Source organism: Lampetra fluviatilis, chromosome 7 (genome assembly GCF_964198595.1).
Source record: "Lampetra fluviatilis chromosome 7, kcLamFluv1.1, whole genome shotgun sequence".
Classification (NCBI taxonomy): domain Eukaryota; kingdom Metazoa; phylum Chordata; class Hyperoartia; order Petromyzontiformes; family Petromyzontidae; genus Lampetra; species Lampetra fluviatilis.
Window position 1 is genome coordinate 3,288,409 of NC_136281.1, and position 26,798 is coordinate 3,315,206.

Genomic DNA, 26,798 nt, shown 5'->3' on the forward strand with positions numbered 1-26,798 from the left:
TATGAAAGTGCACCGCATCCTGTATGCAACTTCTCATAAGCCTGCCCCATCTCTAAGGCTACACTCCAGATACGAAGTGTCACCTCTTTCTAATGGATTGATGAATTAGTTAAAGGGTGCCATTCACTGGGATTAGGCCGAATGAAAACCAATTTCTGTCATGGAGAAAAAAATTGAAAATGTCAAAGAATAAATTACCAATAACGGTAATATGCATACAAATCACATTTTATTAGTTTTTTAATGGGCAGGTGTATTGGGGATGTTTCACACACTGCAGGGAGAAATCTCCAAATCACCACGACTATACTCGATCTCCAATATTGGAAGCTTAGGGTTGAACGAGGTAAGTACTTGAATGGAAGACTGTCTGGAAATACCAGACGGTGTCGAATCTTAACCCAAAAAAAAACCCATGTACTGTATTATGAATATTGGTCGCGAAAGCCTACGTGTTAAAGGACATCAATGTTATGAATATCACGAGTGTTTCCACTAGGGGGCAGTGCAGGCCCCTTATAACACTTCGGGGCGCCGGATATCCCTGCATTTCACACTCGGAGCACTGGGGTGCAGTAGCAGCTCTCGTTTCAAGAGGAAATGGTGGAAGAGCAAGAGACGAGGCGAAATAAATCCCCGTACCGTTTGTTGAGCGGAGGACATTCGGTCCTCTTTTTAAGTACTGTACCTGCGGAAACACCCTCAAGACACTCTCCCTGTGTCACTAACCCTTCCAGCAGGTAAGCGCCCTGCAGAAGTGGCAGGGGTGGTGTGATGTGGGGATTCTGACGACGCTGGCTGTAGACGTTTTGTTTGTGTTGTCATCCCGAGCCCGGCCTCAACTAGGCCACGAAACCATCTCTCCCTTGGTTTGACCATAAGCGTGCAACGAGACGTCACTACAGAAGTTCTGACTGACCACTTTTATTTGTCACAATAATTACCACCACCGTCATCATCATCACAGTTAATTCACGGTGAACCAGAGCCATGCCCCCCTCCCCAACGACTGCGAAGAGGCAGTTTAACCGTGGGCAGCTTTGGGCCACGACGTGGCACCCATCCCCGTGGCTTGTTTTGCCTCGACGAATGTTGTGGTGGCCACCACGTGTGGCCACCTACTCCGCCCATTGTGGCCCCCACGGTGGGCACCCACTCGGGCCCGTTGTGGCCACCACGGTGGCCACCCACTCGGGCCCGTTGTGGCCACCACGGTGGCCACCCACTCGGGCCCTTTGTGGCCACCACGGTCGGTACCCACTCCGCCCGTTGTGGCTCCCACGGTGGGCACCCACTCGGGCCCGTTGTGGCCACCACGGTGGCCACCCACTCGGGCCCGTTGTGGCCACCACGGTGGCCACCCACTCGGGCCCGTTGTGGCCACCACGGTCGGCACCCACTCCGGCCCGTTGTGGCCAACACGGTGGGCACCCATTCCGCCCGTTGTGGCCATGTGTGGCCACCCACTCCGCCCGTTGTGGCCACCACGGTGGCCACCCACTCGGGCCCGTTGTGGCCACCACGGTCGGCACCCACTCCGGCCCGTTGTGGCCAACACGGTGGGCACCCACTCTGCCCGTTGTGGCCCCCACGGTGGCCACCCACTCCACCCGTTGTGGCCACGTGTGGCCTGAAATAGCCTCCTCAGCTGCCCGTGCGTGCCCAGTTGTTGTGCCCACCGGGCGGAGGGGAGGCGTGGACAAGCGACAGCTGTGCCAGACCCCAGAGCCACGTTAGAAGACACCTATTGCTGGTGCAGCTGTTGGGATATTTTAGGGGGCATTATTGTGATAATGCATCATCATTGATGCCTGTGCTCTGCCCCCCCTCCCCCCAACGCTTTTCCCACTTGTGCCACTCTTGCTAATGTGACGGGGTTTCTTCTGTCTATATACCACGGGTCGGCTGGTACAAGAGAACGAGTGGCGTGTGTGTTTCGTGACCTCGAGTGATTGTTGGCTTGGCTCTGGGGTGATGGCTGTCACTTCCAAAGGTTGCTACCCGGGTTGCTCAATCAAAGTTGGGGGGGCGAATGTTGGTTTTGTTGAGCGGTCAGCAGCTTGAGCCCTCTTCCAGGGTGGAGGGCATGTGAAATCCGCTGTTTGGACATTAAAGATATTCCAACAGCACACCCTTTGAAATAGCAGACAGCGTGCGTGTTAATCATGCATATGAACGAAATTACATTCGGAAACCCGCTGGGAGCCCTGCAGAATGCGATTGTTTTGGCATTTCCACATTTTTAAACACAGCACGGTACCTATACATTACATGTGTGGTACATATTTCATGCTATGTCTGGTTGTGGACCGGTGACCTGCCAAATCCGCAGATGGCCACTGTGGTTCAAGTGTGATTCAATATCTGCGTGGGGAGGCCTTCATCCAGCAGTGGATTGACAAGCGGCTGCAAATTGTTACTGCACGGTAGTTAGAATTGCATTGTGTAGTGCTGTACTCGATTCAGCATTGTGAAAATAAACGAAAACATTGTTTGGGTGATGGTGCTGCGAGTGACAGTGGTGCACACGCACACAATATCCAATAAAACATCAACACATTCGTAAATAACACAGCCGTAAACGGTAACATATATAACAGACGACATTTTGGGCAATTGCTATGAAGAAGGGGCATTGCCTGAAACGTTGACTGGTTATATTTTCATTGAAGGCGGTGCTATTTACGAAATGCTTCGAGTTTTTAGTGAAACTTAAATACGGTGTTTGCATCCTTCACAGCTTCGCTTGGTAAATACATTGCAACGACCACGTGCCACCCTTTTCCTAAGGCATGCCTCGCTGAGTTCAACAAACATCAACAACTCACACACACACAAGGTAGCTTCTCACGTGGGTTTTTCTTTTGCCAGAGTTTTTAAATGGCTTTTAATCCCTTTAAAAACAAGCTCGTACAAACACTCTTTTGAAGCCACCGTGGTTGGTCCCTGGCTTAAAGCCATGTACCAAAGTCACCCAAACTTGTAGTGTTAATAATTTAGGAAAACACTCTTAACTTTCAACAGAGCAATTGCTTGTTTATGTGATGATTTCACGCCAAGCCTGTTGAGGATTAATATGCAGCATTTACAGCACTTGGCTTCATACTGCCTAATCCTGTTAAATTATGCTGATGAGGATACATGTGCCTGGATTATGATATTAACTCCAGCACACTACTGCAGCGGCAACACGCATAACGATGCTGCCTAGAGGCAACGTGATTTTTGTGCCTTTCTACATTGCAGAAATGCGGTACAGCACAGCACTCTTGATGCTCTAAGTATAGACATTAATATGTGACGACTGTATTTGCACAGTTGAATGGGATTTTTCCTATGGAGACCTCGGTAAACATGGAACGTTGGGGTCAAGGGTTCCAACAATATGCCAGCGTTGGCTTAGCGTTGCATGTTTATTGGGGACACGGATCCAATTGAAATATCAACATGTCGTGAAGTTGGTTACTACATACAGTACTGTATTGCAAACCTGTATCTAGAGCAATGAGGCATCGTTTGTCACTTTGGGTTCTTATGAATACAAATTCAAACGAGAACTTGATCTCCACTTTCAAGCCCGTTGCAGCTTAAGTTCACAAATTCTTCAAGCACACCTCCCGTGTGATAAAATTGCATATTATTTAAACATCAAAGGGTGATGTTGCATACAAAAATTATATTTCATAGGATGTTCAAAGGAAACCCCAACAAAACAATCTCAATTTGTACGTGCACATGAATTTACTTAATTTTTTTTTCCATTTAGTGACAATTACCTGCCCAAGAGAGAGGGCAGCTCCTGCAGATTGAGAATGTTTTCCATAAGAGGTCTTTTGGGTTGGATCGCGTAAATATAAATGTGTCGTTAAACCTGTCACCACCCGACACAGCCAATTAGCATACATGTCAACCCCTTATCAGTGCCTAGCTTATTACATACCAATTAAGACCTTATTGGTCACCCTGTGCCCTTATAAAGCTCAACGTTCATCCTACAACGTCCCATCACAAAGGAGAAACACAAACAAATCGGCAAAAATTAGTTTTTTGCCCGTATTGAAACGGCTGTGCACCGTATGGACCTGAAAACTAAAATTCCCGGTACAAGAATACGGGTAACAGGTATTAATTAGTAAGGTTTGTCACGTGAACCAAACATGCCAATTCGTTACTAGTACAGCACACCGGTGTGTTGGAGAGTAAACTCACAACATTTACAATTCGACGATGTTTCGCCAGTAATTACAACTCGCATCATCAGGCTAGCAAAGAATTGGCTGCGTCAGGTTTAATGATACATTCATATTTACGTGATCTAACCCAAAAAACCCTTATGGTGAATATTGGTTGCGAAAGCCTACGTGTTAAACTGAGAATGCTTTCTAGATTTGAAGCTTTAGTGACTGCAAGGGTTCATACTCTTTGGTTTTTTCGGTAAGTCACGTGGGTAAAAAAATAAAGGACGTGATTTAATTTAGTTGTTTTCATTAATTTTATTTTTTACCTACGTGACTTTACCGCAAATAGAGTATGAGAATGCTTTGCCGGTTATAGTATTTCTTTGCTGTGAAGTCAACAACAAGGGTTGTGTTAACCAAAGCAGGCTGCCTTAGATCGAGGGAGTAAATTTGGTGGGCATCCACGCATCCATCCACGTGTCCACGTCACACACAGAATTGGCTGGTTGGGTCCTGAAATAGACAGCAGGTATCGGTTGAACCCAAGGTGATTTTACCTTGATGAATGGAACGAGGCGAGCACTGCTGTTACACCTGAAACTACTACGTCACAACAAAACAATGACGTGTGCATTTACGGGGTGATGCTTCCCACATTTGTGTTTCCTTATGGAGAGTGCAACACAGTTCACATGCAGCTTGAACCCAATGCTAGTTCATCCTGCTGCTGCTGCACTGAAATCCATAACTCTCAGCCTTATAAGCAGCACATTCATTATCCCCATAGCAATGGACAAGTACTTTTTTAATGGAGTAATAATTTAACGCTGTCTAGTTTGTTTTTCTATAACTGCCCACTGAATCTACACCGTTTGCTCCGAGAGAGATTCTGATGCCGGAGACCTTGAAATGTAGAACTGTATCTCATCTCTCGTACAGTCAGTTTTAATTACAAACTCCATTTACCCCTTTGCATTTGGTAGTGGATAGCAATCTACGTATACGTACCATGGAGATGCAATCATAACGTGGTGTTAAACTACAAAGTACATTACTATACTGCACTACGATATGCAAAGATGGCACTGCATATGAAGAAAAATATCTAAAAAAATATCTAAATGCAACATGCAGCATTCAATTAAACCTTAGCCCCCAAAAGTATAGCCCATAATAACCACGCTTACTCAAACCACCATCACTGGAACTGCTGCATCGGTATGGCACATTACATTTGGTTTGTGCTATTGTAAAGGATTGCATACTCTACTCCTGTAAATTATACTCGTGCAAATTATTTGTCTATATATGCTATGTGTTGTTGCTTAGACCAAAACACAGTAAAATGCTTCTTTCTCAAGCAGATATGAGCTGCATTACGACACTTTGGGAGTCCAGTTCACACAATTGCAGTCTCTTGTTTCAGATTTCTATGACCTTGAAAGTTCTTAGTTTTCGTAACAATCTGAATGGCCTAAACAGTGAACATCTCACCATTTGCGTAATGCTATGTTGGTAATGAAATAAAAAATTCTGCATCCGGTTTGCCCTATATCTTTGTACGACTACCCACTTTGCACGTGTATCTCTACACGAAAAGCTTGTGCCATTAAAACAAAAAAAACTGGACCTTGTGACCTTAATCACGTAATGCAGTCTCAGATTGACCTCCAGTGAACTGCCTGATTTTTTTTAACGTGAAATGCATGGGCGAGTGGTGGGGACACTACCCTGGTTCCCCCTGTCATGCACCTCGGCAGTTCTTGCCCTTTATCTGAGAAAAGGGTAACTTTGATTGGAGGAGAGTACACAACTATATGAATGAATGAATCCCTAATGCTGCAGAAATAGTGGAAATAATTGTTTAGTACTGTCACTACAGTATTAAACATACTATGCTACTCTATTAATACATAAGCCCAATACCTCTAGTTGTACTGCTAAGTATCACTTTTACTGGTAGTAACCTCCTGGTTACACCAGCCCACAAGGGATTATTGTGTCCGTCCGTCGTGCATCCAAAAATGGGAGGGGTGGGGCTGGGTGGAGAGGGGAGGGTTGGGAGGGTTGGGAGGGGCTGGGAGGGAGGGGAGGGTGGGGAGGGGCTGGGTGGGGCTGGGTGGTGGGTGGGGCTGGGTGGGGAGGGGCTGGTCACCCCGTGGTGCCCTTATAAAACTCAACGTTTAACCTACTCACGCCGGCTTGTGCCCGCCCTTACAGTTGGCCATATTTGCGGATTACGCCACGCCGCCGTTGACCCTTGCTGTTGACCCTGGCCATTGACCCAGGCCGTTAACCTTGGCCGTGGACCCTGGCCATTGACCGAGCAACCCAACGTTCCTACCAGCTCCCTCCGCAGGAATGTGTTTCTCCTTTGTTTGATTGGGTGATGAGATATTATTTCTCGTTGCCTGAGAGGGAAGCACAGTTGTACTTCTTCGGCTTCCAGTGTCGGTGTGTGTGCCTCTGGAGCATTCCGTCAAGCGTACTGAGAGAGAACACGCTCACGGTGCAGTTTGTGAGCTCAATATGTAGGGGGCTCTAGGTGCAAGAATTGGACAACCTTCAGAATGTGTAGGTATGACAGCCCAGAGCCCACACGTCACTTTTTTCCCCGTCTAGAAGATGCCTTTTGGAGTCACGTGGACACCAATGAGGTGGAATTCTGGCAAGTCACTTTCGGGGAGGTAATTGCTAATCTTGAGATTCCATCCTGTGCCCGCCCTGCACGATCTTGTGTTGGTGAGCAATAACACTTAGCTGCACTGATGAAATGGCTCGCTCCTTCTTTTCATTGGAATGATGCGGATTATTTGATTTCATTGCATTTTTGGAAGTGGGTTAAGCGTGGATGGCGTTGGTAAGCCACTACCAATTTGATACGATACTTAATACCAGTGGTTCTTTACCTGGGGTGCACACATCCCCTGGGGGTGCGAGACATGCCACATTTTTTTAGAAGCTAAATCAACGAAACACAAATTTAGCACGGGCACGTAAATACAACTTAATTGTTTCATAAAACCTACATATCTATTAACATCATACTTGTTTAACGATTGATAACCAAAGGGGATGCAAGGCTGCAGTAAAGGTTAAGAACAACTGCTTCATCCGGTTTAGTATTATCATGGATACATCATTCAATCCAGTCACGCTTATCAACGGTGACTGCTGCAGAGAGTTGGTGTAATTGAGCATCACGAGTCTTTGAGAATGACCTGGCCACATGGTGGCTGGCACTGGGTCAAAGCTCCCCTGTAAACATTTTGTACAACACTTGTTTACCATGACTACACATCCACGATTGCAGTACCGTATCACATTAAACAATTAACGTGTCGATTCATGTGTGGTAGCAGCACTGGAAAAAACAATTGCCTTCGCTAATTTAATGTCTGTTTGATGTACTGATGATGAAAGAGATAATCATAATGTGTTTTTTTTCAATTGAATCTTTCAGCGCCATTTGCATTCCTTTATATGTTAGCAATCAAGATTAAGAAATATAAATCAATAAATGAAATGCAGCCAATGGTGCCCCTGGTGCCAATTTAATTACTTGCTGGTTATTACAGCATTGTGTTAAAATACAGCACTATAGAGTGCTGTATTGTACCTCAGGTGTGCTTTTACACCAGCATATCTTGGGGGAAAACTACAAAGTAAAATTGCAGTGTAATTGCAGTGTTCAAATCCTTATAATTTCCTGCTTTCAAAGCATTGATTTTCTAAATTGTAATTTCGTGATGTGGTAATGTACAACTGTAAATCTGTATAATTCGGGATTGCTCTTCTGAACATGCATTTGCTCATTCCGAAAGGATTCATGGTGTGATGAATACAGCACATAATCCATTGCAGATTTTGATTATTACAATTCTATAAATGGACGTACCGTGTACATTTACAAGAAAATAATTACACAGCTAATAGTTTATAGTGCGCATGACATTAAACCATTTCAAAGGGCAGAACTTCAGCTGTCCAGGACACTGAACTCATGTGATGTGGCAGTAATTTTAGAGCTCGCTCCAAGTTCCAGAAATTCAATTAAATATAAAACTCAACTCTAATGAGCAACAGGTCGTTCTTATCCACGTCACCTTTTTTTGGCTCTGTAAATGTGCGTGCTTTCTTAGGAAGCAGGGTAACCCAACAATTTCACAGCCGCATGCAAGAAATAAAGCTTCAGTATTTCAGCACAATGTGGATTGATGTGTTTATGGACTGTTGTGTGTTTTCTTCTGTTTGACGGCGACCTGCTGTGAGAATGTGATGAATAATTCACATTGGAGAAAATGCTGCACTGCAGGCTTTGCCTTGGCCTCTTTCCAATTAAAGCAATGAACGGTAGTACTTCAACAGCTGCCTGCAAACTCTTACAGAAGGGTGGGAGAATATGCAGAGGCTTGGAATAAAAACCATGGACGTGTTTCTATGAAGAATACGCTATCTAGATTTTGTAACCAAATACTGCATAGCAAACAACAGGGTTTTATGATTTTGCGTTATGTTATATTTTTTTCTAGGCTGGCATTCAGAATCGGTACGTATATTGTGTGTTGATCTTAGCCTTCAAGAATTGCAGCAAACCACAGGACTGTACCCTATGCTTATTAACGTCTGGGTTCCTTTGCACCGTGTTTTAATTGTCCAAGCCAGCTGACTGTTTTCGACTCACTAGGTTTCGACTAAGGGGCACTCATGATGTATATTTACTTTTAAAGATAAACTGCTTTTTGTCTGCTTTGATCACAAAAACATTTAGACCTAAATTCCAAATTTCATATTACACAGGGAGCCAGAAATAGACCAGTTCGCATTTTGTTGAAGTCATTATTGTGGCTTTGCTCCAAAATAACTAATTTCAGACGTCTGGAATTATATTTCAGATTGGTGAAATGTAATGTTGTTATTGATGCATTTATCAATCCGTGGTGGAGTAGTGGTGCAGTGGTTACTATGCTTTTATGAAACTGTCTTTGATTCCAGGCTATCAATAACGTCAGTGGCAGATGATATTTGAACCGTATCCTGGAACCCTCATTCACCCATCGGTACTGACCACCGTTGTAAAGTATGGCCAAAAACACCCCCCATGAACGACACAGCATGGGGAGGCCTTCATCCAGCCGTAGACTGACAAAGGTCTGTAAATGATTAGTATTTATACTGAAGCATTCATTGTTCTTGCTCATGACATCTTTCTAAGAAACGGCTTCTCTTCACAGTCATTTGCGCACTCTAAATATGAAACAATAGTCAAGGCTCTATCTATTTGTTAGATTACCGCGATTTGATTTAGGGGTTTTCTGTTGTCTCGTTCTCAAAGTGTTGTGACTACTTCCCATTGTGCCATCTTTTGTCGCGCGCAAAAGTGTTGATGGATATCTAGTAGAATTGGGATGTGCCTTGGTTGGAGACCTCTTTTTGTTTGCTACCACCCACTGCAAAATCATCGCCATCCTCCCAACTGGCACAGCGCTCCTGTGTCACAGTGAAACGAAGAACCACGGGGGGCCAGCCGCTGATGGGCTGGCCAAAGCCAAGTTTAGTTGTGCCAAGATTTAAATGCAGGTTGTGATTGCAAGGGCAATTACTGATGGCTCCTTATCCTGCCTGCATGCCCTCTTGCTTTAAGAAATATATCATTAAGGTAAATCACGATCATAATTACCAATTCTTAATATATATTGTATGATATGTCTTCATTGCAGTGGAGGCATTATCATGGACTCAATCAATTCATATTATTGTAAAGTACATACATAGTTTATGTACTTTCCAGTGTTTGTTTATAATCACGGATTGAGAATTCTATCTCGCAAAGAAAATTACTTTGAATTATTTAATATTTGCATTCATTTACACATTTTTAGTGCGTGGTGTGTGGTGTCAAATCATTTGTAGGCCACTATTTGATAAGAACAACTGAGGAAAGGAATGAATGGAAAAAAATGTGATAGTCCTTAGCCCAACAGTGGAAGTTAGAGGCTGACAACAGCAACATTAGAGTTGTAGTAAAACGCTGTGTGAAGAATACAGTTACATTATATTTCGATTTAAAGCTTTCGTGACTGCAGGGATTCATCTTCTTGGTTCTTTCGGTAAAGTCACGTAGAAGGGAAGTAATAAAATAATAAAAATAAAACATAATAAAATAAAATAATTCTCACGACGTTTCGGCTACAACGCAAGCAGCCGGCTGCTTGCGTTGTAGCCGAAACGTTACATTATGTTTCATAATGCAGAGCTGCAAGCAATTTGGAGATGAAGTGATAAGATTGGCTCAGCTCATCACAGGACCATGAGGAATGGTGATGACATGAGGAGCAATGGCTAGAACATGGCTGATGTTGATGGCGATGGATGAAGGTTTATCCAGAAGTACAACCACTTCTCACAAAGTGGTATTAATGTATATTCTTGGTTCTTTCGGTAAAGTCACGTAGAAGGGAAATAATAAAATAATTAAAATATAAAACAATCAAATTCTCACGACGTTTCGACTGCAACACAAGCAATCATCACCAGGTGTGAAATCCACAGCAAGAAAATTTTAAAAATATATATTAATGTATTTACACAGCAGGGATGATGGGCTGAGTTAACCCCAGATCGACATTTTTACTTCAGACCTTTTTATTCTGGACCATGTCTGCTGCTGCAGTATGACCTGGCTGTACTCTTGTATAACAAGGACATGTGATAATTGGTTCTTTACCCTTCTATCTGGCAACAAAACTGACACCTTTTTACAAGGAGTCATGTTTGCATAGACCGCAATACCTGCAGTCATAATACAAACAAAAGAACATAACTCTGATAATGTGCACTGTCCTTAAAGTTGATTGATCCACACCCGAGACAGCTTTCCTTAGAGCCTAGTCTCATATGGGTTGGACCAGATGACGCCAAAAGGCGCACAACTCAAAGACAATGCACCATCAGAGTATGAGAGCTCGGGGCAAGCATCTACACTATGGGAACCTCATTTGCCAGTAAAAATATGATAATTGGTTCTTTACCCTTCTATCTGGCAACAAAACTGACACCTTTTTACAAGGAGTCATGTTTGCATAGACCGCAATACCTGCAGTCATAATACAAACAAAAGAACATAACTCTGATAATGTGCACTGTCCTTAAAGTTGATTGATCCACACCCGAGACAGCTTTCCTTAGAGCCTAGTCTCATATGGGTTGGACCAGATGACGCCAAAAGGCGCACAACTCAAAGACAATAGAATGGTAAAGAACCAATTATCATATTTTTACTGGCAAATGAGGTTCCCATAGTGTAGATGCTTGCCCCGAGCTCTCATACTCTGATGGTGCATTGTCTTTGAGTTGTGCGCCTTTCGGCGTCATCTGGTCCAACCCATATGAGACTAGGCTCTAAGGAAAGCTGTCTCGGGTGTGGATCAATCAACTTTAAGGACAGTGCACATTATCAGAGTTATGTTCTTTTGTTTGTATTATGACTGCAGGTATTGCGGTCTATGCAAACATGACTCCTTGTAAAAAGGTGTCAGTTTTGTTGCCAGATAGAAGGGTAAAGAACCAATTATCATATTTTTACTGGCAAATGAGGTTCCCATAGTAAGGACATGTGAGTTGCACATTGCCTCCCTAAAGAACACTACAAAATATTCCAATGTTCTTCACACATTTCTGTTTCAAACGCTATTTCTAACCCTATTTCTAAAACTGAACTAAACTTTTAATTTTACCAAGTAAGGCCCACTGAGCTATTTAGCTCTTTTTCTCAGAAGCAACCTGGCCATAAATGATATCTCAACGAAGTGGCTTATAATGTGGACATTTATGGCAGCCAAATGCTCAAAACGCATGTTGATTTTAAATTTTGAGGGATAAACCGAAGGACCCGGAGAAAAATCCACGCAGCCACTCAGAGAATGTACAAACTCCAAATATACAGGCGTCATGTTTGGGATCGAACCCACAATCTCCTGTATACCAGGCGAGGTAGTTAACATTTTGCCACCGTAGCGAGATGTTCAAGTGCCTCAGTTTAACGCAGAACCAGAGGCGTTTGTGCTTAATCCTAAGAGACCTTCGAATGTGTTTTCATGTTGTGCTGTTTAGAGAATCCTATGAGCTATAAAGCTGTTTTTCACAGATGCCCAGTAGGGGCATGTCAGAACGTTACAACAAACAATACAAAAACCATGATATGAATGATAAGTATTAGAAAGATAAACAAATCACTGAAAATATATATACTCATAAAAAAACATTCTTACCAGGTAAGGTCCACTGAGCCATTAGCTTATTTTTCAGAAGCGACCTGACCACAAATGATAGCTCAACGAAGTGGCTTATCACGTGGAAATCCACAGCAGCAAATAGTATGTGTATGTGCTCAAGAAGGTTTCTATACATACTCTGCCTGGGTATGCTATGTATGTATGCGATGGCATTCGAGGTGCTGCATTTGCTTCAAATTTGGTTAAATGTCCACCAGACCACGAAGCCTCAATTACTGATGCCTTTGAGCTTACATTCCACCGGAATGTTTTCTCAACTGAAATGACCTAGACAAAAGAGAAAGGCGTTAATGGAATATATTGCATTTTGAACTGCATCTGCAATTCCACAAGGGGTAGGAAAAAATGTCAGGATTAATTATTGAAGGCTCTAGGCAAGCCATTACATTAAGTGTTGTGCTTTTGTCTATTAAAAATACACCACAAACATCAGGCATGTGACATGCATGGCATGAAATTGATTCTTAGGCTCACCTATGCGTGCATCAAATGCTGTATTGCACATACACATTGATTACCTACAATATATGCAAATTGCTAATACAAATTAAGTAACATTTATATATTATTTATTTGAGTAAAACTGTACAAACGAAATCAATAAGAGAAACTGCAAATCGGACAGTAAAAACAAGACGGAAAAACACGAATGATTAAATTGAATAGTAAATCTGAATTTTGAAAATTCATCGGATCACTCTGGAGGTGAATTGTCACATGCACATTGAACAGCAGATTAATGATCCAATCGAAATGTATATCACCTTGGGAGGTAATGCCATGTTGGGAGGTAAATATGGTGATGTAAACTGGAACTGTGTCGGTTTGCTCTTAGGCAGTAAAAAAAAGAGAATGATTTTTTAACAAATGCGAGCCACTTTTGGCATGTGCCAAGCCAATTTTCTATGAGTTAACCACAATGAGCTTATCCCCCTATTTAGATGCAAGTTGCAGTACTATAATTAAGTGTTGTTTGAACATGAATTATACTCTATGTGTACCATATTTAAAACGGAATTAGTACCGTAACTTCCTTGTATTAATTAAAGTGCACACAAAACAAACAGCACCGTACTTGGAGTGTTGAATTGAATAACTGCTCTTATAATATATACAGCACTGTACTGTATATAAGTGTTATTCAAATGATAAATGTAAGTCTTGAGTGCATGCACTTTTAGGTTTGGAATTTTATTGTAACTTTTTTTTACAGGTCACTAAATGTAATTGTCATCCGTCACCTATTTTAGGAAATTCGACGTGACATTGAGATATTTTATTCTGAAGATTCTGTAATTTGTTTCTTTGCACCAACGCTAACCTGATCAATGTGATGGATTGCCAACGCCTGTTCCTTTTTTAGTTCACGTGAGGCTTCGGTAGGGGTGAAATTGACAGAGGACAGAGAAGGGATTTTTAAAACATTCAATTACCACGTGATTTTGTGCACGATATATTCTGCCACATCAATTAACTATGTCAATTTTAACACGTGTATTGTGATTATATATGTGTGAATTGTTAGTTAAGATTTTATTTTTACGTTTCAGTTTGCCAATTTCTGTTCAAACTTGCATGCCGTTATTGCCGAGTGCTTTCCCAGGCAAAACACGCATTCCTGTGACTTTCCCTCCTGGGATAAACACTGATTGAGAATGGCAGGTCTTGTAATGAGCACCGATGCATACGTTATGCATTCTAGAATATTAATTGTGTTATTTCGGCGATCAAGGTTGGTAATGAAATCAGAAAATATTACATGCTGACAATTAATTGCATCATCATGTACTGTATAAAATGTTAACATTTTATTTAAAAGTCATGAGATATGAAAATCATGGGCAAAAAATTTAGATATATGCAAATTTAAAAACATGATGCTGTAATTTGTGAGAGGTTCATTTGTCCAAACCCAGAAAGGTCAATTGTATTTGCTTTGATGTCGCCTCGTGTGTCACATTTACAATGTGCTGTTTGTGCTATGGCAATTGATTGCAGACACATTGCGATAAAACGCGGATATGAGTGCTGCAGGTGCCCGGAAAAATCGGCGTGGCCCAGAAAATATTGCCGAAAACTTCTGTAGTGTTTATGAATTTCCTCGCAATGGCCTCTGATGATAAATGACCTATTTCCTTCTCCTCTTTCTGCTGTGATTGGGGTTGTATAGAAAAGGCTGAGCAAGAAAACCACCCACCTTTGTGGGTGCTCGTGTGTGCGCGCACCACTCACTCTCTAACTGTGGCTGCAATTGCACGGGTGGCCTCATCCTCGCCCGTTCAGCCCAACTGCACGGCCACCCTGCAAGGCACCGAGGTTGCTCTTCAAGCCTCAACTTACAATTCACGTGATGGTGGGGGCGGCAGGTCCTGCTGGGATAGAATTCCCACACAATTTTAGATAAACGACCCTCTGTTTTTTGCGCTTTAGTCAAAACCTGCAAGCCGAGCGCTTTTCTTAATGGGGGGAAAAAAAGATCTAACTTTCTTGTAAGTGCGGTCGCATTAATCACACAGCACGAGGCAGTGTGCGCCTATAGGAACTGCCCCCGCCGAGTGTGGCAAACCCAAGAAGAAGATCCGCACTGGAGAATTAAATGTAATTAACGTTGCGTTTGGGGAATTACAGGAATGCTTGTGCTGTTAAATGAGTGAACATAAGTGGCCTGATTTATATCGCTTGTAGTAAATTAAGTTTGTGATGTATTGTAAAGGTGACACACAGTACTGTCGTATTTTTTTATTTCTTAATAAAAATACTAACAGCGCATGTCACACCCAGCTTATATATCATGTCGTCATTGGAGCAGCACCGTGTACAGTTATGTCACTGGCAGGGTAGTCTATCAAATCTGCGGTGATCGAGGTGAACTGTTTGGCAGACCAGTTACATAGCAGCATGCAGCCCTGGCAGAATATGACATCTAACATCGTCGCTACCACAACGTTGGTTGTCACAGCTGTGTGCAGTGGAAATTACCATGGGTCTCGAGCAGGCTTACAGGTGTACACTAAATAGAATTTTTAAACAGCAACAATGTTGTTTTTTATCATCCTGTCCTTACAGACCACCTTCATCTCTTCGAGAATCACATTGGCCCAGCTCTCTTTAAATATTTACCAGAAGCTGTGGTTTACAGAAAGTAATTTGTGTACAGTATTTTTGTTGGTAGACTTTTTTTGGACTGTGAATTTCTGCCCAGATAATGCAGATCACGACTCGTGGATGTGCTCACAAAGTCTAGAATGTATTATTATTATTGTTCTACCCACCTGTATAAAGGTATTTTGGTGTGTGTCCGTAGCATATTAAGAGTCGAGTGAAAATAATAGGACTATAATAGACCAACCATGAAAGAAAAAACTAAATGCTGTATAGTTATATACAGTGTCATTCCAGTATTCAAATACTCTGCAGCAATGTAGTTTGATTTACAGTTATTAACTGTAACAGTACGTGATCTAAGCTATAATGAAAACTAAAGAAATAGCTTACTTGTGTCCTCTGGATGATAATTTTTATATCTAAAATAATATAACAAACTATGGTTATTCCGAAGATGTGTGATACAAAAATAAGTCTTTATATCCCTTCAGTGAGAGATGGAGAAGATAACTGTATTCTCTTTGTCAAATGGTAATCAATCAGTGTGTGTGTGTCTCTCGGAGTGGAGTGATTATCGTGCTGCATGACGAACCCTGCGGCCCCCGCTCATGGCCAACACAGTGACGATTATTACCTGAACCAGTCCTGGGCCTCCCCTTTGTCGACTCGGCCTCAAATGAGTACCTGGTGTGCAAACATCGCTACTGGGGAGACAAAGGCGGTCAGCAGTGGTGCTCACCACCCCAACCCCCCTGTGTAACGTTCTGGCCTTCACAGGTGCTCGCTAACAGCACTTGCCCCAAATGTCTGTTAAGGTTACACGGGCGATCTTTGTCTCTAGGAGGAGGGCTCTACACCAGGATGGACGGTTTATAAACGCATTCCTGCGGAGGGAGCTGGTAGGAACGTTGGGTTGCTCGGTCAATGGCCAGGGTCAACGGCGGCGTGGTGTATTCCGCAAATATGCCCGACTGTGAGAGCGGGCACAAGCCATCGTGAGTAGGTTAAACGTTGAGTGTTCGTAAGGGCACCACGGGGTGACCAGCCCCTCCCCACCCAGCCCCACCCCTCCCACCCTCCACCCAGCCCCACCCTCCCCACCCAGCACCCAGCCCCTCCCCACCCAGCCCCTCCCCACCCAGCCTCTCCCCACCCTCCCCACCCAGCCTCTCCCCACCCTCCCCACCCAGCCCCTCCCCACCCTCCCCTCTCCACCCAGCCCCACCCCTCCCACCCCCAACCCAGCCCCACTCTCCTCACCCAGCCCTTCCCCACCCAGCCCCTCCCCAGACTCCCTACCCAGCCCCTCCCCACCCTCCCCTCCCCACCCAGCCCCACCCTCCCCACCCAGCCCCTCCCTGCATGACGGACGGACACAATAATCCCCTATGGGCTGGTGTAATCAGGAGGTTCCTACCAGTATAAGACTTCTTGCCAGATCTCCGTCCCTGTCTTTTAACAGTTTGCGTAATACCTGTGTAGGCCACTGCATGCCAAGCATGAACATCAGGCGTAAAAAGAGTGGCAGCTTTTCCCCCTCAGCGTGAGCTCCCCTTTGAACAGTGATTCATTGACAGATGAGTCCTGTACACGGGCAACGTTGTCTATTTTATTTCTTCAACAGACAATTTAAATTGAAATATTTTAATGACAGCTGCGGCCCCGCTTTGTGATGGCACGTGATGTCGCGTAAAGTTACCGATTTAAGTCTGGGCTGTTTATTTTTTTATTATTATTTTATTTAGGAGGCGGGCTCAAAGTTTTGCACTATTGATATATATTGTGGAGGCTGTGTTGATATAGTAAGAACAAAATCTCAAATACAATTTCAGCAGTCTTGATAAAACGTAAAATATTGATTGTATTCCTTGAATAAAGAAAGTTAGATATAATACAGTACATTACGAATATTTTAACAAAATTTACACCGATGAATTTGTGGCATATAACAATATTCACAGCTCTAAGTAGACCATTCTAACAAAGAATAACTTGAGATTGGAAGAGCACGTGTCATTGCTCTTGACAATCTCCTGCAACAACTTTTTTTCCAATGATGCAGCAACGATTTCACGAGGAGCTACTTCATAAACAAATGTTAGGTACCACAATGTGGGCAAATAAACACAAATGGTAATTTTGTAGCATTATTACATGGGCAGAATTGCTGTTTATTTAGGTATAGCAAAGCTAATCTCTCTGGAGCCCTGATTTAGGTTTCCCTTTCTGTGCCACGGGTCCACGTTCCTCCCGAGTGCCCAACCCACGCTCGCATTGCTTATTCCGGGCACGCGCCAGAGTTCTCAGCAAGCGTGCAATTACTGCTGTAATGTAATCGCATTTTTCCGCAGCTTTAGTTCCAATCAGTGGGCGCTGCACAAGATGATGCTGCTGATGCGGCTCGAGCGTTGCTGGATACCCCCGCTAATTTGTAAGCGGTACCTGTGCAGAGTAGCAATTTTATTATAAGGAGATGAGCAGTCTGCCTCCTTATATGACCTCAAATAGCAATTTTATCAAGTGTATGCGAAATGTAAATAACTTAATAGCCGACTAGAAGTCGAAAGCTTTTTTTTTCGTCTATTGGCAGTGCATTTTAAACCAGGTTAGAACTGTTAGTTTTAATTGGTGCAGCAGGAGAGAACAGCACAGCTTGCATCCTAGGGTTCACCGAGCTAATTAATGCAGCTTGGATGCACGCCGTCACCCACAGCCAGACCCAGGGCTGGAGCATCGACCGTGCCGCTTCATCCTCACACACACCGCAGGAGGGGCTTTCAAGCTGGCATGCCACATGTACTGTACACCACTTTGTAGCCGAACACAGAACAGAAGCCATTTGTTTAGCCTCTAAAGGGCCCGCCAGGCAATGAGGTGCACCTGACTTAAAAACAAGCGTAGCATGTGCAGGTCTTCCACGGCACAGAGCGCTGCACTAGAGAAGCACAACGTACCCACTCTCAAATCGCTCGTGGCAGACTCATGCAAATACTCATTCTGCCTAGATTGACTTTTTCGTATTCCGTGTCTTCTCGTGCTCAAATATGCACGGATGAAGTCAGCAGCATATTACATGTGAAGGAAAATTCGTGTAGTGCCGTTTTCGTGTTACGTGGCTGTTAGAGAAGTTCTAACAGCGATGTTGTGAGCCGAGAAATGAATCGCTGTTGGCAAAGTAATCACAGGCGAACGTTGAAACAGTCAGCGCAGAGGGCAGAGATAACGTCCATAATCTGGGGTTTAGAGGAGTAATAAGTGAGTGTTAGTTGAGGCAGTCTACTTCATGTGAAAATCAAACTATGGCAGGTGACATTTCGCTCTACCCACGGGCGGTCGTGCGCTTGCACGAGCACAGCTGTCCCGGTTTGAGTAGAGATTTAGCAGTTCGTAAAAACCCCGACGGCACGATGCTTCCCGCATAACGCTACATCTGCCAGTGCCGCAGCACCACACCAATCCTGCTGGGCTCTTCAACCTTCAGCCATTAGGATGCAAAATACTGGGTGCGCATTTCACAAGCAGTTGTTATAGGATTATAATTTTCAAAACTAGTCACAATTTAAGAGTAAAGCTGTCTGCGACGTTTGATAGAACTTTAATATTCGAGCAAAAACTAAAATTGCGTAGTTGAAATAGGTAATACAATACTGTATTGATGAAGCTTGCTTTTCCTTAAAATATATTCGTTTTAGAAGCAACATTTTCTGAAATTATTTAGGGGTGTAGCGTTAGTGTGGCGTTAAGCGCACTGCACTTTGAAAAAAAATTCCCGAGTTCGATTCCTGGCCATAGCAGATGTCAATGGCGAGTGACCTCCGACCCAGTCCTTGACTCTCCTAAACCTAATCATTCAATAACCTGCATTGACCAGCACGGTGAAGTATGATCAACCCCCCCCCCCCCACAACTGACATGGCACTAGGGAGGCCGTTATTCAGCCATGGAATAACAACGGTAAATTATTCTTGAAGTTATTAACATATTTTACTTGAAGGCAAATCTGTTTTATATTCATGTCGTAGTCATAGCATAGCGCGAAACCCCTAGCATTGTCTTCTGTGGCATTGCTGTGGCCCCAAATTGAATTCTGGTTTGAAGGATCAATGATTGCAACACATTACTACTTCTGTATGTGGCTGTTGGCTTTTTACGATTGTTCTGCAGATGGGACAGGAAATTTATTACATTCTCACGTTATTAAATTTGTTGATTTTCCTCATGGTATTGTAGAGGGATTAAATGTTTAAATAAATGAATCTATTGGGAATGAACTACATTTCATTAAATTTCTCTTTCATCGCTATCATGACATCCCTCAATATTTCAAAAGATAATTGCAATATCATATTGCGGATGCATACTAGGCCCCACAGTGCTTAAATTGGCTGTGAAAAAGACTACCATGTACATCTTAATGTGTACATATTCCGATGATGCAAAAGAAAATGTATTACCTTTTTCTGGAGCATTGAACATATATACAATAATGGACTGCCAACCCTTGCTGACCAGTGTAGTGAAATAACCCACAGGACTGACGTTTCTGGGGAGGCCTTAAGCAGTGCTTTGATAAAGCACTATAAGTTATTGATAATTTTTCATTAAAATGCTGTCCTGTATTTTTTGTTGCAGTGCATTGGACGATGGTTTGAAGAGAGTTCTGATCAGACAGAATATATTATGATGGATGTATCCTATTGCTAGTGTATGTGGTCTTATTGGTCATTGTGTTTTTTTATCCGGTTGAAAGAGAATTATATAAATGGGGTTCAGATTCTTGAGTTTAAAGCAGATAGAAAATCAACCTCTGAGACACACATGTGATGGTGTTAGGCTAAAGCTCAGTTCGCTTTTTTCAGATTATAAAAAAAACCCAAGCCAAGCAGCCCTTTGTGTTTCGGGAGCCATGTGTATAGAACGTAATATTGTAGATGTGCTTTTTTTGCGCATGCCTGCCTGGAGGCTCTCCTGGGGTTCAAAGAGTTCCAAAACAATGTGCTTGATGAAGCACATTGTGCTGTCAGCACCTTACCACACTCAGGGGTCATGTCGGTCATGTGGACAAAACGCTGGGTGACATGTCTTTGCAAATATCATCAGCAGCCATGATCGATTCACTGCTGGATGAAAGCCTTCCCAAGCCATTACCCTATCTCACTGCTGCGTGATGTAACAATTTACCAGCACACGAGCTGATTTCAGCGCTCCATCTCCACGGTGGATGTTCTCTCGGACGCTTTACATTCATTGGCTGTGACTATTCTTGACCAGTGGCTAACATCCCTTCTCGTGACCTGTCCTGCCCAAGCCACTTAATTTTCTAAAGAGTTTGAATTGTACCTTTGAGTTATGTCTCGGAAAATATCCTGTGCCAATCCAGATACATGTGCCGTTACATGTAATAACAAAATACCTGACGCGTTGAAAGCTGGCCAGAGCAAACATCCCTTTTCTTGTCGGTGCATAACACTCTGTAAGAGGTAAGGAAAACTTATAATGTCACCATGAATAGTATGGATGAGAGTGTATCTTATTTCCTGACTCCTTTTTGGATTTGCAAACTTAAAAATTATTAAGTGCTTTTGGAGTACCGCCTTGAATTTGATCATGAGCAACATACCTATAGGCCTCAAAAAAAGTTTTCAACCAGGGCATATTGTTATAGCAGCACATAATGGATCGGATATATGGACACAAATAAAATTTAACAAAAGCTGACAAGTACAAAAATAAGTGCGTTGAGGTGCATGCTGGGAATTACACCAAGGGACCGAAATATTAACACATAGATTCGAGAAAAATGCAAATTAGAGACATGCTGTAATATTGACTGCAAAGAAAAATTATTTTGCTGGGGAAGGATGGCTGATGTACTTAACTGGTCACAGAATGGCAGCCAAATGAGGAAATGGCCAAGAGGATGACCACCAGTCACATATTCACCTTAAGATGTTTTTTGTTCATGTTTTTGTTTGTTGCGGTTGCACCTGATTCAAGAGCCGAATGGCTCACAGGGCTATACCTAATAAATGAACTTGAACCATGGAGATTGGGCAATGAGTTTACGTAGCTTATGTGCAACGGCGAGATAGATTATGGCATCCACGACCACGAGAGATGGTGACGATATGGACCTTCATCGAGGTGTGGCTAGATCATATCTATTTATGATGATGATGTGGATTAGGACTGGGGTAGACATCTGAGACCTACCCACAAGACTGTCTTCCAATAAAGTACAAAGATCTTATGCATCAATCGCTGTAATAGTCATTCGGACCCATTAGCGTGCTGCACATATCAAACAGCTGATGAGTTAAATAAGGATTTAACTACAATTACTGTGGCTGCACTGATGTTAGTTTCGTTAAAAAAATTGTGTCCTTAGAATAAAAAATCTTGATAATTTTCACTTATAAGGGAAAATTCCAGCTTGAATAACAAACGGCATCATTCTGTGGGTTTAATTTGCAACTTTAACAAATTACTGTAATTTAAAAAATGCTCTATCAAGCATTGTATAGAAATTTAAATACACACTGCATTGTAATAACACAAGTTATTGTATTGTCATGAAAGAGGAAATTATTACACTTAAGTGATAAAAATAAAATGCCACTTGTAATTGCTGCTGCTGGATTTCCAGGGAGGCTCGTTTCTATAAAAAAAAAGTCAGCCTATTGTGTTTTAGCGTGCACGAGTGCGTTGGGTAACAGTATCTATTGAAATTCCGCGGTTGTTTTGAAATTTGTTAGGGATTAATAATGGAAGCGGCCAGTGAGTTTGCGGCTTTAACAAAATCCTTGCTTGGCACACGACACCCGTGTCCCGGCTCGACGAGAAAGCTGTGCGCTGTGCTGAGTGCGGGCGGGCGGGCGAGCGGGCGGGCGAGCGAGCGGGCGAGCGCCTGCTGGCCCAAAGTTCCACCACGGCGGTCGTGACGGCGAGAGCCCCGCGCCGGTCCCTGCTGCGTACCCCCTGTCAGCCCTGACAGATGCCTCTCGGCCACCAGGGAGGGGATGCTGTCACAGCGCTGCCAGATCCCTTTTGTCCAATGTCTCTACCCTCACCTTCTGCAATCTGTTTCCAATTTCTACTTTTAATATTTAAATGAAGCACAGGCTGCACTTGCTGATTAGATTCTCCGTCTATTAACAGCAGCGTGAATTAATGAGAAGTGATGGCAATGTGGTGTTTTAATTAGTCAAAGTGAAATTATGCATATTTGTGCTTGTTTCTTTCAAATAATGCAAATGTTATCGACGCGTTCTTTTGCTAGCTTATTAACGATGTATTGACTTTTTTTTTCTTTAAAAACCCGGCACCATTAAAATTATGTTCGCTTAGAAGGTATCCTGCAGACTGCTGCCCTTTGGCTTGTGACAGGCTAGGGTTTAATTGAAGCACACAGCTGTGATCTGGTCACAACGGTGACATTTAAAGATTTAATAGGAAGCCTTCCGTGTGCCTCTTGCAAACGATATCTCTGGCGGTGGTGGACTGACTGATGTCTTGTTGCTGCAAGTGCTTCACTGACAACAGCGTGCAGCACAGTTGATGATAATTAATTGATCTTGAAGCAGTTTATACATCTGTGTCGTCTGTCTTAGGATGAAAATCAATCAGTGTAGCATGGCTGTGGCTATGCAGGACGAACTGCTGTTGGCAAATGGCCTTGCTCAGCTGCTTTTCTGTGAGAGACATTTCAAGCTCGGTGTGAAGATCGTGCACACACGCCAGTGGAATAACTCTTTTTGTACGGTGGGAAATTTGCACATGCCGTGTCTGATACTACAACTCAAGTATTCGTATTCCACACATAGAGAGCTTGGCAATACTGTGTGCCGTTCTCATTCATGTCCGATTCAGCTTGTCACTTGAATAATTATTTTGAAATCTATAAATTACCCATGTGCCTCAGTGATGCATGCTTAAGAATTGTGTGTTTAGTCATGGACTGTATTTATGAAGTAATAACTGACTTGGTACATTGGTAATGTTGGGCTGTCATTTTTGAAAAGCTGAAGTCAAGGTGTCTTCATTCTAAAATCAGTAATGGGCGGTGCTCAACGCTATTGGTGGGCAGCCTTTCCATAGCACAGACGCTGTTGATTTCCCACACACAGTAGCCTTGATATTATCGAGCCAGGAAGGATTACAGGCTGAGTCAACCAACGATTTGGATTTGACCTTGGGACCTTCTGATTATGAGTGGAGCACACTACCACAGTGCTGCCTGGTAGAACATGCTTTTGGAAAAGGTCAACAAAAGCAAACTGAGGTCAGACATAGTGCAATGCAACACATTTAGAGTGACAGCAAAGATGAATAATGAGAGCAGAAAAATTAGGAATCATATCACGTATCAATACCAAAAACAAGTTTGGTTCCCTAAGGAGTTAACGCCACATAATTTTCTCTTGAGCCATACTTTTTATCCTTAGAATTAAAACTTTAAGAACATCTATTTTGTGAGTTTTAAAATGTCACCAAATTAAAAATTGCAGCAACACAATTACGTATCTGCGGGCTATTAGAGTAATTGCTTTCCATGGATAAAATGCTACATCATTAAGCATGGGGGGGGGGGTTCATTGAAAGGTTGTGTGAATTTTTATGAAGTTCAACCGCATGAATGCAAAATTACATTTTCGGAAATGCAGTCATGAGCCTACCGAGTTGTGAAACCAGGTGGGCCTTGTGAGTGTTTTGTTGTTACTGCTGCTGTTTTCCAGAGAGGAGAAAATCGAAAGTTTGAGAAAGCAAATTTCGTAAAATGAAGAAGAGTAATGTAATGCAACACAGAGGGTCGGTTAACACACATTTAACGCATAGCCTGGTTGATTAACGTTCTTCCAAAGATTGCTAAATTAGAAGTTAAGTGTGGAACAGACAAGGAGAAATTTAGGGAGACAAGTAGGGAGTTTGACAACAAATTTTGTCAAATTAGAGAGTGTAATGTAATGAAACGCAGAGAGTCGGCTAACACACAGTGTGTGAATGTTTCTAACAGCCTGAATGTTTCTAACCGGCGTAGATGTTCCATTAGGGGAGTCCACGTTTCGCAAGCATAGAGAAGGGAGAGGGTATGACCGTGGCCGAGAAGACTCGAAGTTTCGTGTGGAGTGACATACCAAAAGCTTCCACGCAGCGTTATGCACCCGATGAAAATACACTGCTGAGTCGACCTAGGGGAGGCCCAGGACCCATTGGTCATGAGTGGGAATCGAACTCAGGTAGCCGGGTTGGTAGGGCAGTGCGCTAAACATTGTATGACCCCTCCCCGCACACACACACACAGGGGCAGACGCGCACATATGCACACAACAACAACAACCACTATTCGCCACTAAGTGGCGCTTGTGCCAGGCTATGTGCTGCACCTTGAGGCCACGTGAAGTCTCGAACGTCCGCTGGCAGGAGGTCACGGGGCAGACCCAGGTGCCACGGGTCGATTGACAGAGATGACTGGCTGATGTACCACCTGTGCCCCCTACTGTGCCAACTTGCTGTGCTTTAGCCACCCGGCGCTCCACTCGTTGTTGTGAGCGTCGCTCCTCCGCCCTCCGTTGTTGTCGGAGGTGTGACTGCCTCCAACTGCCCAGTAGCGTCCTTCACGAGCCTCCTCCACAGAGGCCGATCTTGACACCGCTGGTTCCAGTCATCGGCAAGTCCACTCAGCTCCACATCCTCCTGTACCACATCACTCCATCTCTTCTCTAGCCCGTGCCACGCCCGTTTAGCCCCCTCGATCCGGCCGAACAAAAGCTGTTTAGGCATGTGGTGACTAGGCATGCGGGCTACATGGCCCAGCCAACGCAGCCTTGCCTGCTGGAGGAGCTCACCGATGGGACTTTGTCCAGATCTTTCAAGGATTTGTGAGCTCACACAATCCAGCCTGGTTAAACCCAGGATGGATCGTAGGCAGGCCAGCCTAAATGTTTTTAACCGGCGAAGATATTCCATTAGGGGGGTCCACGTTTCGCAAGCGTAGAGAAGGGAGGGAATGACTGTGGCCGAGAAGACCTGAAGCTTCGTGCGGAGCGACAGACCAGGTAGCTGCCACACAGCGTTACGCAACCGATGAAAAGATAATGCCACTCGACTGATTCGGAGTGACACCTCCGCTGTTAAGCCGGAGCCTGTCATATGCACACTGCCCAGATATAGGAAACTGTCCACTCTCTCCACAACCGCCCCGTCACCAATTGGGAGTTGTGGGGGTGGAGTGTCCGATGGTACAAAATACCCAGGCAGGTGCTTCGTTTTGGTGGGGCTGATGGTACGGCCCCACCTCTTAGTGGCACGCTCCAAGTTCAGCAGCAGCGTCTCCAACTCATCCTCTGAATGAGCAGCGATTACCAGATCATCGGCATACATAACATGGTTGAGCAATAGGGAGCCATCCCTTGATCGCACCCGGGCATCGATCAGCCTCCCATTGTATCTGTACCAGATGCAAATTCCTCCGGTACAGCTATTGAAGGTCTCACGAACTACGTGGTCAAAATAGATGTTAAATAATGTGGGAGCTAGAGGACATCCCTGTCGCACCCCAAGGTGGACAGCGAATAGCTCCGACTCCCGGCCACGTAGTTTTACCCGGGCCCGCTCACCATCATGAAGGTCCTTAATGATCGTGAGCAGAGGGTCAGGGACTCCGAAAGCACAAAGAACAATCCAGAGCCCAGGCCTACTGATAGTATCATAGGCCTTGACCAGGTCAATAAAGCAGAGATGTAGGTCTTGTTGGAATTCTCTACACGTCTGCTGTAGCAGATGGACATAAAATATGGCATCCATGCAGCCCGCCCTTTCCTGAAACCGCATTGGGGCTCCGTAAGCCTCTCCTCAGCGTGCCTAGCAAGGCGATGTTGAATAATCCTTGCCAGGACCTTTCCCGGCACACTGAGGAGTGAGATGCCTCTGTAGTTGTTACAGTCTGTGCGGTCCCCCTTCTTAGAGAGGGGGACCACTAGGACATCCTTCCAGTCCTGCGGAACCCGTCCAGTGGTCTAGACTGTTGTTATGTCATGTAGGGCAGTCTGTGCACAAACGCCACCCTCCCTCAGAATTTTGCTTGGGAGATCATCTTTGCCCGGTGCCTTTCCTGGTCTCAGACTCTGGATCGCCTTCAATACTTCCTCAACAGATGGCACCTCAGCCAGCCACTCACAGGGGGTGACTTCTTCCAATATTTGAGGCACCGCAGCCTCGGCAG

At 43.9% G+C, this 26,798-nt stretch overlaps 1 protein-coding gene across 2 annotated transcripts in view; it reads left to right on the plus strand.

Annotated features, from left to right (window-relative positions):
* The first annotated feature begins 551 nt into the window (after positions 1 to 551).
* Positions 552 to 26,798, plus strand: part of LOC144933438 (BTB/POZ domain-containing protein 3-like) — a 51,187-nt gene continuing 24,940 nt past the window's right edge. The window contains exon 1 of one of the 2 annotated variants that reach the window (XM_078858185.1): positions 552 to 740. In XM_078858185.1, coding sequence (XP_078714311.1) covers positions 601 to 740 — 140 coding nt within the window. In that variant the 5' untranslated portion in view covers positions 552 to 600. The remainder of the gene's footprint in view (positions 741 to 26,798) is intronic. The other variant, XM_078858183.1, reaches the window with a different exon arrangement.